The sequence below is a fragment of the Euprymna scolopes genome, chromosome 30, assembly GCF_053919585.1.
Source record: "Euprymna scolopes isolate OS-2025 chromosome 30, ASM5391958v1, whole genome shotgun sequence".
In the NCBI taxonomy this organism is placed as follows: Eukaryota; Metazoa; Mollusca; class Cephalopoda; order Sepiida; family Sepiolidae; genus Euprymna; species Euprymna scolopes.
In genome coordinates this window covers 76,764,122-76,780,255 of record NC_136511.1, presented here as the reverse complement: position 1 = coordinate 76,780,255, position 16,134 = coordinate 76,764,122, and the positions used below count along the sequence as shown (strand labels likewise).

At 32.6% G+C, this 16,134-nt stretch overlaps 1 protein-coding gene across 4 annotated transcripts in view; it reads left to right on the top strand.

Moving 5' to 3' along the window:
- Nucleotides 1-16,134, top strand: part of LOC145254845 (E3 ubiquitin-protein ligase MARCHF6-like) — a 114,946-nt gene that overhangs the window by 30,125 nt on the left and 68,687 nt on the right. For 3 of the 4 annotated variants that reach the window (XM_080113682.1, XM_080113684.1, XM_080113683.1), the window contains 2 exons: nt 10,881-10,977; nt 14,939-15,012. In XM_080113682.1, coding sequence (XP_079969808.1) covers nt 10,881-10,977; nt 14,939-15,012 — 171 coding nt within the window. Of the gene's footprint in view, nt 1-8,499; nt 8,640-10,880; nt 10,978-14,938; nt 15,013-16,134 lie in introns of those variants that run through there. The other variant, XM_080113686.1, reaches the window with a different exon arrangement.

The window sequence follows — 16,134 nt, the reverse complement described above, 5'->3', positions numbered from 1 at the left end:
TGAAAAAAAATAAAAATGACATTGTGCAGTGTATATCTTTGCCAAAAGAAGTGATCTTGTGTAGTGGTTACAGGTGCTGGCTGTGGGTTTAGCATGCCAGATTCAAGTTCTTTTGGGACTATTGCATCAGTTTTTTACTATTTCATTTTCTTTTTTTTTTTCTTTTTTTTTCTTTTTTTTTTAAGCAAATTCCTCTAAACAAGACATGAAGCCTCTTGATGTAAGGGGGTAAAAAAAAACATACTTCAATGACTGTCTCTTAAAGCAAGCTCTTCCCTTGATAAGTTTTAGAACTGATTTTCACTTCAGACCAAAACTAGAAGACTTCCATTAAAGCTAAGGTCACTTAAGAAATGGTTTGATCATTATCAGTGTGTTTATAATCTCGTTGCCGGGTCCGAATCTCCTGACCGATGGTAATCGTGACACCCTGCACTGATGATTCCCAAAAGGATGAAACTCTAGTGTATATAGGTAATAAAAAATAATAATTATATATGTATATGTAATATATATTAATGGTAATTGCTCCAGACAAAAATATTGGTGTAATAAGCTAAAAAAACCCACCAAGGTCAAAGACTTGCTAACGATAAGATTTATAGGGATAGATTTTCACTTGGAGAACAGCAATCCTTTCTCCTTGGTCAGAAACATCACTCATAGCATGCGAGGACTAAAGGACAAAACAAAGGAAGTTTTGGAAGGGAATGTATGGATCTTATGTATTCTCCTTCCAGCTATGGATTAAATACTAGACTAGACATGTGTAGTATGTAAACGAGAACATTGCTGTGAAAACAGGATACAAGATGGAGGTTTATATGTAACACTAAAGAGAGGCCACATCAGACCTGTAGGGTTGATGTGACGTTTCTTTTGGTTAAAAGTAATTTTTTGTTCCCGGACGATGATCGGGTTGAAGGAATAAAAATTATTATTAATTTTTTTTTGTGAATAAATTCTGAGCTAAGTCTGTTGTTGAGATGGCGGCGGCAAGAGTGCCTTTGTAGCGAGAGGTTAAATCACATTCTAGACTTCAAAAGCGAAAAAGAATGCATAAAATATTTTAGCCAAAATACACAGGCGTTTGATCTACAATGGTCGAAATCATAGTTATGCAGGAGCCGGAGGGTTGGAGATTTCACACCCGCAATTGGCAAAACTATGAGCCAAGTTGACCTGTGAGTCTGACAATTGAAAAGTCGGGTTGTTTTTGATCTGAGAGAAACACACGCAGTGACTCGGCATTATGTTTTAGAACAAAGAATAGGAAAAAAATGAATTGTCCGAAATTTCAAAACAATAATATGACGTATCGAGAATTGTCATTTGGTGAATCAGGTCGAACGAAAATTGAAGTTATGAAATACTTTTGCTTGGATGGGAAAATGTGTTGTCCGATAAGTTCAAAGCGACAAATGCATTCTTGGTCTTTTGACGTAAACAAAATGTCTGATATAATAGAATGGCCGACAACCAGAACTTAATTCAAAGATAAACTAAAATTCCTTTGAATTATCAAAGCGAAAAATGAGATCAATAGATAATTTTAAAACAAATAAAATCGCGTGATTTACTGGGTATGGAAAAATTCCATTAGTAAGCCAGGGAGGAGTTAAATAATACAACGTGTAAGTTGGGCGTTAAGGGAGGAGTCAATCCAATTTTGGAAATGGACCAATGAAAAAGGGCCCTGTCGAAGTATAATCAACCAATGAGAAAAGGCCCCGTCGAATTATAATCAAGCAATTTGATTGGTCGATGACGAACATGGGTGTCGTCATCATTCCATAATTGTATTATAAAAGAAATGAAAAATCAGAGATTAAGTAAGAAGAAGAGAGAGTCCGGAATCAGAGTCAAAGAGAGCTAAGTCTCGGCAGAATCACCTCTCCTCTCTCTCCCCCTCGCTTGTTGCCTGATAACTCAACGCTTATAACGTGTCGATCACTTAATGAGAATTACGCAAAGTCCATGATACCGACCAGGTATTTCAACAACAGAAGCTCAGTTGTAGAACTAACTGCTTGCTTGAATTAATTGTCAACTATATGTATATGCTGTAAATACTTCTTTTATGAATTTCCGAAATATATATTATATTAACCAACCTCCGGAGTTTTGTTGCTGATGTGCGTTGATCCCTATATGTGTATATTTCTTTATTTGCCATTTGTGACACCGTATCCATCAACGAACACCCAGAATAACTAGACGATCCACGGAGAACAGGCCTTGAGGACCGAGCATCCGAGAAGAATCCCCAACGCCTTAACGAAGAACTCACTGGGTGACGCGACGTACTAACGGTTGGCAGACCTGGTTGCTCAGTCGACATATCATAACTGTACCGACCAGGGTGCAGATCATAACTGGGCCGCGATCAGGGGTTAAGGTCGTGTAAGACCACGTTGCAAGGTCACATATATAGCCATGGGGATGGAACCTTTTCACTCCAATACAGTAACTATTGCACGTTTTCACTTTATATAGAACAGTAGACAGGACAGCTGTTCTTTAAAATATGTAATTCTCCAGATGGTAACATGCCAGTTCTTTTAGTTGATTTTTTTTTTATAATCACTTGTTATAATCAGGAATTAACACTACCTTGCTCTTTTAATTCGATTTACTGCCCAGCAATGAGCCCAAGATTGCTTGAGGTTCCTTGGAAGCACTAATTTTATATTTTCTGTAATGGTAACATTTGGGATGACCCCCCCCCCCTCCCCCTCTAAATTTATGGAGTTGCTTTCAGCAGTAACATACAGGGGCATGGATCACCCCCTCTCACTCCATGAAATTGCTTCTAACAGTAACAACAAGTAGTATACCCCCCCCCCCCAAAAAAAAAAAAACAAAAAAAACAAAAAAAAAAACAAAAAAAAAACAAACAAACAACAAACTCATAACAGTAACAACATATAAGAAGGAATTCCAAAGTCTATCAGTCCAAGGGAAAAAAACTTTCAAAGTAGGATGATCTTCAGCATCAGGAGACCTCTACAGTGTAGGCATGGGATTTTGCTGCCTGTCTGGTTAGTTGAGGGGGTGGGGGTCTATGTTGAGAGGGCATCACTAAGAGTCCATCTGAGCAGATTCCGTTAAAATAATTGCAAAACAAGCCAAGGGATGAAACAGATTAGAGCTTGATTGACGAGATCTATTATATTTTTGGGACCCTGTCCAAAAGAGTATTGATTCATGCACTGGCCCATATGTGGCAACAACATGGACGAATTGTAGCTTTCTAGAGATGAGATGCTGTTAGTTGTGAGTATTTTTCTTGCATGGCGGACAGAGTCCATTTTCTTTACAGCAGCCTTGGCAATGTCAACATATTTTCCTTTATAAAAGGATATTTTTTAGAAAATCTTATTTAGAGAACTGCAAAATTACAAAACCTTAAAAAGTGCTCAGTATATATAAATATATGCAGAGCTAATATAAATTCAAATAAAATAAGCAGTTTACCTGTTTTAGTGAAACCTATTGTGTAACGGTAGGATGCGTCCAAAAAACATGGGAATACGACCATGACTAAAGAATTTGAGTGTGCATGGTCATTGTTATATTTTCACTTACCTACGGTGTATTTATGTCGTCAAACCTTGTACTGCTTTGACAAAGTTCAAAACTGACTTTGAAACCTAACAGGTGATACCCCTTTTCTCTTTCCTTCAACCTCTTTACCACAAAAGAGATGTTGCAAGCCATCATTATTTTCATAAGAGCTCATCTGAGCTTCAATCTATGGTCCTCCCCCTGCCACACTTTTACAAAAAACACTTGTTTAGCTACAATGACTATCAACAATTTCCCCCACTCTCTATCTATGTCTAAATCCAAACACAAATTTCATGACCAAAGCTCCTTTCCTAGAACTGCTCACCCGTGGAACTCTGATCCGCTAGCCTACTTTCCAGCTCACTACACTATGGTTGTCTTCAAGTCCAATGTAAACAATCTCCTGTTAAGCTGTACCCTAAATAATCAATTTTTACCCTGTTTCCACCACTAACGATTACTATGCTGTTGTCCTGATAACCACTGTACACTCATTAACCTTCATCCTAGAGTGACCTTCAGGCCTTGATAAGAGGTGACTTGCTTGTTATAAAAAAAAATTCAGATTGTTTATTTGTACACAAAACCACTGTCTTTTTCCTTTTTTTTTTTTCTCTATCAAATTAACTATAAATTCAAGATCCATATAGTCTTAAAACACTGAAATACTTTTTTTTTTCTTCAAATGTTCCAATTAGGAAAATCATATGTGACTCATGTGAAATGAATTAGATTTCTTTTTTCCTCAATGTAAACATTAAATTAGAATTTGTAACACACACTAATCCCATGCCTGAAGAGGTGTGTGTGTGTGTGTGTGTGTGTGTGTATATATATATATATACTAGCAGTTCAGCCCATCTTTGCTCTTGCCCTATGTACTGTTCATAACTTTATGTGCATATATATATATATATATATATATATATATTAAAAAGTTTGACTCTTATCCGGGTAACCTACATCTAAAATTTCAAGTGTTTGGATCCAAAATTGGCAGAGGATTTTGGTAGAGTCTGCAAAGGTCAACTCTTTCAACTTTGACTTCTTGGCAACCAAATTTTCATCCAAAATGATTAAAAAGCTTGCTGCATGTCTGAATACCCTTTTATGTAAAATTTCAAATGTTTAGACCCAGAATTTGCTGAATAGTTTGCTAGAGACTGCAAAGGTCAAATCTTTTGAACTTTGACCACTTGGTAGACAAATTCTTGGCCAAAAACCGATTAAAAAGCTTGCCCTTTGTCTGAATACACTTTATGTAAAATTTCAAATGTTTAGACCAAAAATTAAGTGAGGTCAAATTTTTTAAAACTTTGACCCTTTAACTTTATTGTTTTGGGCTCAAATCAAGTTAGTTTAGTCCATGTCCAAGGAACCTACATCTAAAATTTCAAGTGTTTAAACCGAAAATTGATGAAGTTTGGAAGAGTTTTCAAAGGTGAAATCGTTGAACTTTGACCTCTTGACAGCCAAATTTCTGGCTGAAAACCGATTAAAAAATTTTCCCAAATCTCAATACCCCTTATGTCAAATCTCGAGTCTGTAAGACTGAAAATTGACATTTATTTGCTAAGGAAATGTAGACACACACACACACACACACACACACACTTTTATAGATATATTTCAAGCTAAACTTATGAATTAAGATAAGATTATTAAGAGTGCTCAATAAAAAAGAGCAAAATATAACATTTTTATTTATATAGATAAATATTCATAGTAACTACACTGAACATGCTAATGTATTGGACAATTGGTTGGCAAGAAACAAAAGTCCTCGTCAGGCGACACAATAAAGTGCCTTCATTGACACATAAGCTTTATTACATCGCCTGGTGAGGGCTTTCGGTTCTTGCCAGCCAATTGTCCAATACATTAGCATGTTTAGTGCAGCGAGTATGTAATATTTGTCTATATAAATAAAAATATTGTGTGTGTATGTAAACTAAGTTTATTTAAAATTTTTCAATTAAGAATTGTTTATTTACAAAAAGAAATAAAAATTCTACATTGTATTAACTTACGAATTCTAATTCAAATCTACACAACACTTACATCAAGAAAAAAATCTTTAATATTATTAGATTGACATAATGAAATATTTGATCACTTATGCATCGATTTGGAAACATTAAACCCCTATTAGTCATCATATGTGTTGATTTCTCTATAGTAGCATATTGAGCTGAGATTGCTGCCTCCCCATAAGCATTGAAATTAACATCCTGTTTAATGTTGAATCCAATCATTTTTGGAAAACAGGGCTCTACAGACAAACTTATCTTACAGTTGACCTTTGACAACTAAATATTTTCGTTTACTAGCCAAATAGAAAAGTTACGAGCCAAACCCACATGATTTTTAGAATATGACATCTTAGTTCTGTGACGAGTATGTACATCATAAAGATTTTTCTGTTTTTTTGTTTTTTAAGTGTAATTCTAAATATACAACAAATTTTATGTTGGTACTTGAAGGTATAAACATTCTAGTTTCTTCAGATATTTTTTTAAAAAGCCTTTGTTAAAAGAAAATGTATATTGTTCAATTAAACTTTTATTGTTTAAATAATTTAACTTTGTTCGTTTTATAAAAACAAAAACGTGAAAAGATATTTTTCACTCAGTAGTGAGCTTTGGAAGATTGTCGGTGAAAGAAATACAATCACCAAAAGATGAGCGTTTCATTATTTCTAGTCGCCACTTTGAAAAATCACTCGCAAACGCGACTGTTTCACTCACAATGTAGAGCCTTGTAAAAGTTTTTGTGCTGTGATAATAGAAATGAGAACTTTATGAGAAGTTTAAAATGACCGCAATGCTTAGCTTGCTAGGCAGCCATTGACAATGGGCAAAAGGTGTAGGCTCAGTTGTTGGTGATTTGCATGTATGGACATGAACCTATTTTTAAAAAAGTGATGAGGATGAGATAGATGGAAAAACATGGAATTGAGTAGATGATGATTTGTATGGTTTAGAAAGAACTAGCATGGACGCCCGGCGTTGCCCGGGTGTTTGGATGTGTATGTTGAACAAAAAAAAAAAGTGATAGTAGGAAGACAGGCTCGAACCTGTACAGCAAAGGAGGAAAAGAACGGGGTGAAACCTAACATTCATGCTGTTATGACCACCACCAAACCGGAAGCAGCATTTTTTAAAATTAAGGCTAGACAATCTAAAGGAGAAGATAACTTTTAAAAAATATCGGCGAAAAAAAGTGCCCCCCCCCGTAGATAAGTGCCTAGTTGAAGGGGAAGATATTAATGTTTTTAGCCAATTTTTCGATATTCGTCGTATGAAAGATCGAACTTTAAAATGATACTGATCTTGGTAAAATCCGTCGCCTCTATTGAAAGTTTAGGGCAGATATGCAAACAGACATACATACATACATTTATATATTAGTAACTAAAAATTTTCGACCCAAACTGATGAAAAAGCTTGCCCTATCTCTGAATACTCTTTATGTAAAATTTCAAATATTTAGATCAGAAATTGTCTGAGTAATTTTGGAAGAGACCGCAGAGGTCAATTTTTTTTAACTTTGACCCCTATTATGACCCCTTAAAATTTATTTTTTTGGGCTCAAATCGTTAAGTTAGATCCATGTCCAAGGAACCTATATCTAAAATTTCAAGTGCGTAGACCCAAAATTGTTGGAGGAGTTTGGTAGAGTTCTCAAAGGTCAAATCGTTGAACCTTAATCACAAAATTTCTGGCCAAAAACCGATCACATCGATTTTCCCAAATCTCATTAACCTGTATATCAAATTTCGAGTCTGTAGAGTAAAAATTGACAGAGTTCTTGCGTAGGGAAATGTACACAGACACACAGACACTTTCACTTATATATATATATATATATAGATTGTTCCGGTGTGTATGTGTGTTTTTTTTTTTTAACAAATACCTCCAAATTTTAGACCACCATATAAATAAAATTTATTGTTTGAGGGATTTTCTTTTCCAGTTTTGATAAGCTATCTTGACCATGCGTGTGTCTGTGGCAGGTCTCTGTAACTCTAGTTAATACACTAATTTAAACCTATGCCTGCCTGCCTAATACCACTTTTTTTTTTTTTTTTCTTTGTTCAACACACACCTCCAAACACCCGGGCACCCAGACTAGTGATGTATATAACATAAATCTTAAAGATAGGCTTAGATCCGATAACCTCAGAAGAATGTAAAATCTGGACATTATAAGGAGATGTATGCAGAACAGGAGACTTTGATGGTATGGCCACATTGAAAGGATGGATGAGAGTTCTTGGGTTGGTAGCAGCTTCAGATCACAGGGAAAGACCAACAAAAACATGAGAGAAAGTGGTAAAAATGAACTTGAAAGAGGGATGAATAAAAACCTGGTCAGAAATAAATCAAATTAGAAGTCAATTTCTAAAAGCCCTCGAATGTAGACCTGCATTAAAATGGATAGAAAACTTTTTTTTAATGGAAATTACTCCAAACAAGGCTTAAAGCCACTTGATGTAAGGAGCTAACAAGTATGAAAGATGATTATCAAAAAGACTGTAGATGTTTATTGACTTAAGTTTTGAAAAGACCAAAGTTATAGGTAGGAGAAAAATTAGTCATCCGGAAGAGAGTTCTGCAAACCTCCCATTTTTTGAAAAGAAGCTACTGGAATATCTAAAACTAAACATGATGGCAATAGAACGCATATTCAAACATTTAAATTTCACACACATCATTCTTTTTTTTTTTTTTTTTTTCTTGTTTGATATCTTTTTTTTTTTTTTTTGTTTGTTTCAAATATTTTTGGATTGTATGCAGCACATCAAATTTGACGGCTCATCAAATTCTTTTTGTTTGTTTTCCCACTTCATGGAATGCATCGAATAGCTGTCAGCTTGTGATGAGATATTTGTCATCGCACATGAAATAAACTTATTTCTATGTCAAACTCAACTGAAAGATTATTCTACAGAGTGGCTACAGAAAGCCTTCGGAGGGATTATTAAAAACATTAGTGTGACTCTGCTGAAAGTCCATGGTTGTTTTCTTTGTCTATCCATATTATTTATTAATTAGCAGTGTTGACCAGTGAGTAGTAATTTATTTTTATCAATAAGTAATTTCCTACTGTTCTCACGCAAGGTAAATCATAAAAACCCAAACAAATAACTGAGGTAAAACTTAAAAAAAAAAATGGATAAGTTAAAACTTATATAAAGAACAAATACACATGTAAAGTTTAAAAAGAAAACGAAAAATATGTTGAGTTTTACTTAAAGAAAATTCAACTCGTTTACTCTCTCTTGAATTTGTGAATAAAACATTTGTCTGTAGATAAATTGCTTTTTTAGTCACAAAAATAATGAAATGAAGGTATATTTTCTTTTTGTCTATCAAAAGTTAGAAACATAATTGATTAATGCCATTTACTTAAAGCATTGTTTGGTTTGTATATAAAGGTAATTTATAGGAGACAATTCTATGCAGAGTTATAACTGATAAAAATGTATTATAGCAAATTAAGGCAATAGTGGAGAGTTTTGCAGTTTCCATCTTTATTATTACAATATATTTTTTTTATATTATAATCTTACTTGCATCAGTGCGATTTAATATAAGTTCTGTATAAGATGTCAATATAAAGAATGCCACCATTTTTTTTTTTCTTATATAGTGCTTATGAACAAGGGTCATTCAAGAAGTAACTCAAAAAGAGTTATAGAGTGATACCATTAAAACAAGCGACCTTTTATGCCTTAGATTTTATTTTTCTACATAGTCATCACCATTCTCAATGCACTTTGCCAGCCTCTTCTGTCGTAAAAATACGGATTGTGCTTTGTTATTCGTATCTCTGTCACCACTCTGAAATCACCGAACCTATCTTCTAAGTATGTTGACATCAACTATATTAGTTTGGTAAACATTCAACAAGTGCTGGTGAATGTTGATTGATTTAATTTGTTCTGCATGGAGAAACTCAATGATGCACATCCATGATAGGGATTGATTTCTTTAGACTCACACTGTTAATATCTGCAATAAAGAGATGAAACTTTAAGGTCATGAATGCATAAGTTTAGTCATAACAATGCAATTTGCAATCCCCTCTGATCCATTTGGATGGAATAAAAGAAACATAGGTAGCATTACTATTGGAACATCCCTTGTATATGTAGTCAGTTGCCAGGTTTACTAATTTATATATTGGGTTTGGAAAAGGACATTTTATTTATGTTTTTTAATTCGATTATTGTTTTGATTTTAATATAATAGTCCAGTTTCACAAGATTTTATTTTCTGGACAAATATTTAGCATTTATGTTTAGATGTTCCTTTCTCTAAAGGAACCGACTTTTCCTTTCTTTACAGCCATATTTAAAAGGTAAATAAATTTGCATCAAAATATTAATATTTATATTAATAAATAAGAACAATTTTATTTTGTGGTTGCAACAGTTACGAATGTTTATTTTAAACTAGTGGGGTGGGCTTGCCGATTGTGAAATACGCTTAAATATATTTTAATTCATGCCTATTTTGTATTTATAATTAAAGAGCCAATTCTCTATTGAATATTTTATATATATATAGTCTTGGAAGTTTTTAACCTTTAAAACTATACAAAAAAATTAATCATTCATTAAACTATTTAGTCAGTAAGTCATTCAATCACCTGCAATCACTGCATCAACTTGCTCTCTCGAATTCACTATAGTACCAGTAATAATTTATTTTTTTAAGGGATCATCAGTTGTTTACCATGAAACACTGTTTCGGGGATTTAATATATGTATATAATGTACTGATTTCAAAAGTTAAAACAAAAATGATTTGGGTGCCATTAACTAGAATCGAAACCAAAACATTTGGCTCTCCAGCCACGTTTCCTACTATTTGAGCTAACCCAATAGAGAAGATTTAAAATTAAACCAATTCTACCTATGATTGAATTTGTGCATACGTAAAACTAATATATATTTCATCAAGTTAAAATGAACATTTTGCATTTCAATTTGCCGACATATTTCTGTATGCGTTATTCATCCATCCAAACAAAGATTTTACTCATTATAAACCATCCTTTGCATATGATTACTATTTCCTGTTAATTTAAGTGTTATGTAACTAGTAGTTTAAATGTTTGTCGGTTAAATACACACATAAACACACACATCTACTGTTTTTATTTATACAGATTAACATTTCAGGTATCAAACTGGTAAAGCCAGCTAGTGATTACATAACTGTTTGCATGAGAGAAAAAAAAAAAAAATCTCTCTATTAATATTGTTTATTAAAAATGTTATGAATTTTATTACTTCGCAGATATTTGCCGTGTATGTCGGTGTGAGGGCACTCCGGACAAACCCCTCTACCACCCATGTGTTTGCACAGGAAGCATAAAATTTATACACCAGGATTGGTAAGTAAACTTTTTTGCATAAATATTCTGTACATTCTTTGTCCCATGTATATTTAGTTGTTCTGTTCCATTTTCAATCTCTGTTTACGTGGCTGATTGAACTGTATTATTACATACAATCAGAAATAAAACATTTACCCTAATATACTTTTGTCTTTCTCTATTACTTTAATATTTTTCAAGTTTTTTTTTTTTTTTTTTACTTTTCTACTTTTTCTATTTTGCTTTCTCCCCTCTCGCTTTTCTCCTCCTCATCTTTCCTCGCCGTCTCCTCACTTCCCTGCTTTCTCACTCCCCTCGCCTTCTCTTTCGAATTTCACTTTATTTGAAAGTAATAACTGTATGTTCTCAGCATCGCACAGGAGTCGTTTTATAAAATTATTTTATGTTTTTTTTAAGATAATTTCAAAAGATAAATTTAATTGTTACCATATCACTTGGTTATTAAATTGTTAATTAAACCAAATTGTTATAATACCATAATTACCAAACAAAAAACAAGATCACTCTAGACACCCAATTAAACACAACCAATTCACCTCCTCCCTTAAGGCTTGCATTTAAATATGAGTGCTTAGAACTAACCTAAGCAAAATAGAATCATTTATCCTAGTTAACTTCTTCGACGTCCTGGCACTAAATGAAACTAACCTAAATCCTTTCCAATTGCTTTGATATATGTGGATACCTCCCTGTCTGCTGTAAGGACTCTGGCATGTGTACGGACTTTGAGTCTGTTTATAACCCTCTTCTCTTGACTATAATGCATAAACTAGAACCAGACACAGCATTAGTTAGTTGTATTTCCTTTACAGTTCTCCTTCAACACAGGACTGTAACCAGCTTGCCAATGTTTCTGACACATGCAGCTCTTTAAATACTAGTGCTGAAATACATGCATTTGGTGATTTAAATTTTTTTTTTTTTTATTTAAAAAAAATTTGTTTATATGCACCGCAGTAATTGATTCGACTTCTGGAGCTACACAGATATAGCTGGCATTACTTGGCCTTTTGGCGAAGATCAAAGTGTAGTATTTGTTCTTCAGATGCTACACTTCCATTTCTTGTTCTCTTTTTTTTTTTTTTATACGTTTTCTCCACGTTAAAAAACGACCCTGGTGTCTAACTCTGTCCTGTGGGGAGGCATTGTAAATAGGTACACACATACAGCTGGCAACAGTACTATATTTTCTCTATATTGGATTACTTTTCACAGGCTCGCACTTTCCTGACCTCTCAGAAAAAGAAAAAAGCTGATTGAAAATCCATCAGAGACTAAATCAGAGGTACCCCATACCCCATGGTGTAATATCTTTTCTCTCCTTACTGAGAGGCAACTGAATTTGTCAAAGCCGGCATTGAAGCACGTTTCCTTATGGAAATACTATAACAAGCTCCATTTTTGCCCAGTGATCTACTTCAACCTGTGCAGCTGCCATTGTGAAAAATCAAAAGGTGTTCTGCCAATATAGATGCCGTAAGTCGCATACAAATTAACAAATTTATAGAAGCTACAAATCATTGTAAGAGTAAAACAGCCACAGCCAAAAGGTAGATTGAAATGGCTAGAAAATGCATTCAATCCTAGAAATTAAGGACACAGGATTTCTGGAAAATTTATAATAGTGTAGTGAATAATGGCCAATCAACAATTCTACTATCCAACAATTATGATGTCCCCTAAAAGGAGGAAGTTTACAGGGAATCTCAAATTCACAAGTGGTCCCCCAGTCAGATATATCTTTTGGTCATTGGAAAATAATATACAGCTCCTAGCATTGCCAAAGGTCACCCATCTGGTACTAACCAGGTTTCATGTTACTTAACTTCAATCTAATGAGAACCGATGTTTTAATGTGATTATGCCATACAGAATAATAATTTTAAAGCCAGTTTAAATGATTTTCTATTTGACAGTTTAATGCTTTCAAATTCATTCAAAATTTGAAGGGTCACAAAGTAATTCATTATTTTTATCAAATATTTAATAAAAAAAATTGACATGGTTGATTTCTTTACAAAGAAACCTAAATGCATTCCGGTTAGTTTAATTTTGCAATTCCGTTGTATTTTTTAAATAGTTTTGCAAAGTTTTATTTTATGCTATTGAAGTTTTGAATTTAATAAATATTCGATTTATAAACAAAAAAAAAAGATGAACACAAATTGTTATGTAATTTTATTAATCTAGAGATGGAAAATTTTCCATAAATTTTGTTTGGGAGCAGTTAATTTATGGAAAAATACACTTCTACAAAAGATGTTGGGCAGATTAAAACTTGTAAAATTACAAAACCAAAGAAACATACCAGTTACGAACATAGTAATTAAAAAATAAAAAAGAATTTTATACCATTTGTTCATTATCTTATTTAAAACAATAATTATGGAATTAAATTCACCATAATGCATTTTTGTTTCTTCATAAACAAATCGCTCCTTTTAATCTTTTAGTTAAAAGAATACATTATTTTGTGATCCTTTAAAATTTCAGTGGAAACATTTTTTTTATTTGATAAATATTTAAGACTTTTTTTTTTATTATTCAAAGTATTTAAACTGTCGAATAGAAAGTCATTTTTGGCTTTAAAATTCTTTCAAAATACTTGTGTATAAAATGATTGAAAGCTTTGGAAGCTATTTACATCCAATAATTTTATAGATAGACATTAAAGCATTAATTTAACAAAATTAATTTAATTTAAAAATTTATAAAAGGAAATGTTGTATAATTTTTTTTATTAAATGATTAAAACCATTTTACTAAGATTGTCATTGTTACAATTTTTTGCAAAGAAATAGTTTTTGTTTCTGAATTTTTTTAGATGAGGATTGGTTATTCGTATTTGAATTCATCAGACTACTGTTCTCATCCTGAGTATTATTTTCACAACGTTTCGGTTGATGTAACTGCCGACCTTTTTCAGGAGTATCTTGTTGAACTCGGGGAAATGTTTGTCGAACTCGTGAATTTGGGCCGAATTTCGAACAGAACCCTTTAATTACTTCACAGGGATAGCATGGTCTCATTCCATTTTTTTTTTTTTTTTTTTTTTAAATAGGTTTAAGCTCCCCAAATTTGTACTAGAACTATTTGCAAGGACACGTGGCGCAGTGGTTAGAGCATAAGGAAAAATCAATTGTAAAAGTAACCTTCTCCTGAATGTTTAAAGTTCAATTCTTAGTGTGGGTGATCAAAAAATACAATTGGACCTCTATCCAGTCATGAGTGACGGAATGAGAACGGACCAAACCTGTGAAGTAAAAGGGTTCCGTTTGAAATTCTCTCCAAATTTCTGAGTTCGATAGAAACATTCCAGAGTTCGATAAGATAACCTGAAGGTTGGAAGTTACCTCAATCGAGACATTATGAAAATGACACTGAAGATGAGAACAATAGGCCAATGAATTCAAATAATACGAAATACTTTGTGTGTGTGTGTGTGTGTGTTTTTTTTTTTTTTTTTTTTTTTTTTTTTCCTCTTCATTTTGCATGGTGTTGGCCTCTGGTTGTAAAATCTGAACCATGCAAATGCACATCGACTTCAGACTTCACAACAATCGTTAATAACATTGACTCCTTGCTCGTGTGTGGCTTAATACCACCAGCAAAAATAAAAAGAAAATGACAAATTTTATTTGAAAAAGTTTTATTTAACAAAGAATGTCTCAGAAAAAAATGATTTTTCTTATTCAATAAAAAATTATATAAGATTCGTTTTTTTTAAATTTTCAAATAAAACTTACAAAATGTTTTCAAAGATGTGACAAAGTCCCTCTAAAATCATAATTTTATAACTAAGAAATTCTGAAGATTAAAACTTATGATAAACAAACGTGCTAATTATTAACATGATCTTCAATTGCAGAGATCATTAAAAAGTGATTTTTTTTTTTCTTGTTTTATATATATGTACACAAGTCATGTTAGTTATTTATTGTTCTTTATTAATTTGCAGCCTGGTGCAGTGGTTAAAATACAGTAAGAAAGAATACTGTGAATTATGTAAATATAGATTTGCTTTCACACCAAGTAAGTATATTATAGACTTTTTATTTATTTTGATAAATTGCTACCTTTTTTTTTTTTTTTTTTTTTTTTTTTAACTTTGTGTATAAGATTAATAGTATAGTTAAAATGTGATGGAATGTTATTTTTATGGAAATCGATTCAGACATGTGAAACCACTTGATGCAAGAGCTATAAAATACTATTTCAAAGCCAGAAACCGGTTAACAATGTGTTAGGTGGATAGATTCCAACTTGGTAAAACAGCAATTCTTCCCCCTTTGTCAGAAACATTCCTCATGGAATATGAGTATTCAAGGGCAAAAATAAGGGAAGTAAGAGTTATGAGGCTGATGAAAGTTAACCAAAGGTCGATTCAAAAAAAAAAAATATGGAAACTTGAACAAATTGCAAAATACAAGACAAAATCATATCAAAAACATCAGTTTAATATTTAGTTTCTTTTACAAAGGGAAACTTTATCAAAGTGAACAGATGATTTGTGATACCTTTTGTGCAACAAAACAAATTATGAGAAATCATATTTGGTTTAATGGTTACTTTACATTCTGGCATGTGTTGGAGGCAGAAAATGAGAAAGAGGTGATAGATATCGAAGTGGGTGGAAGAGGAGAGCAAGATGGACAGATGGGATCTGGGGAGACAATTCAACGGTAAACGATTGAATTTGAGAATTTTGATTTTAGGATCACTGAGATCACTGGAAATAGGTCAGTAAAAGTATATAAAGTAGACAAAAAAATAAATGTGTAGTGAAGATATGACTCTTATCTGGATATTTAGATTGTGAATTCTCAAGATAAGACATGCTGCAAGTGAAAATGAAGTATTTATGCATATAGATATGGATGGAATAAGAGAATGTGTCTGATTAATAGTAAATAATGATACTTAAAATTGAATTTAAGTTGTGTAGTTATGAGAATAGTATTTGATTACCATCATCTTAGCAAAATTAAAACTATAATTAAAATCAAGCATATGTGAAATGAGTTTTTTATTTTTTTATTTTAACTTAAATTAGTTTGTCTGTATGTGGAAAAATGGGAGGAGGGATATCCAACAGCTATAAAGAAGACTAGAAAATTTCTTGATATGAAAAAAAAAAAGCAGCTTTATTCATTT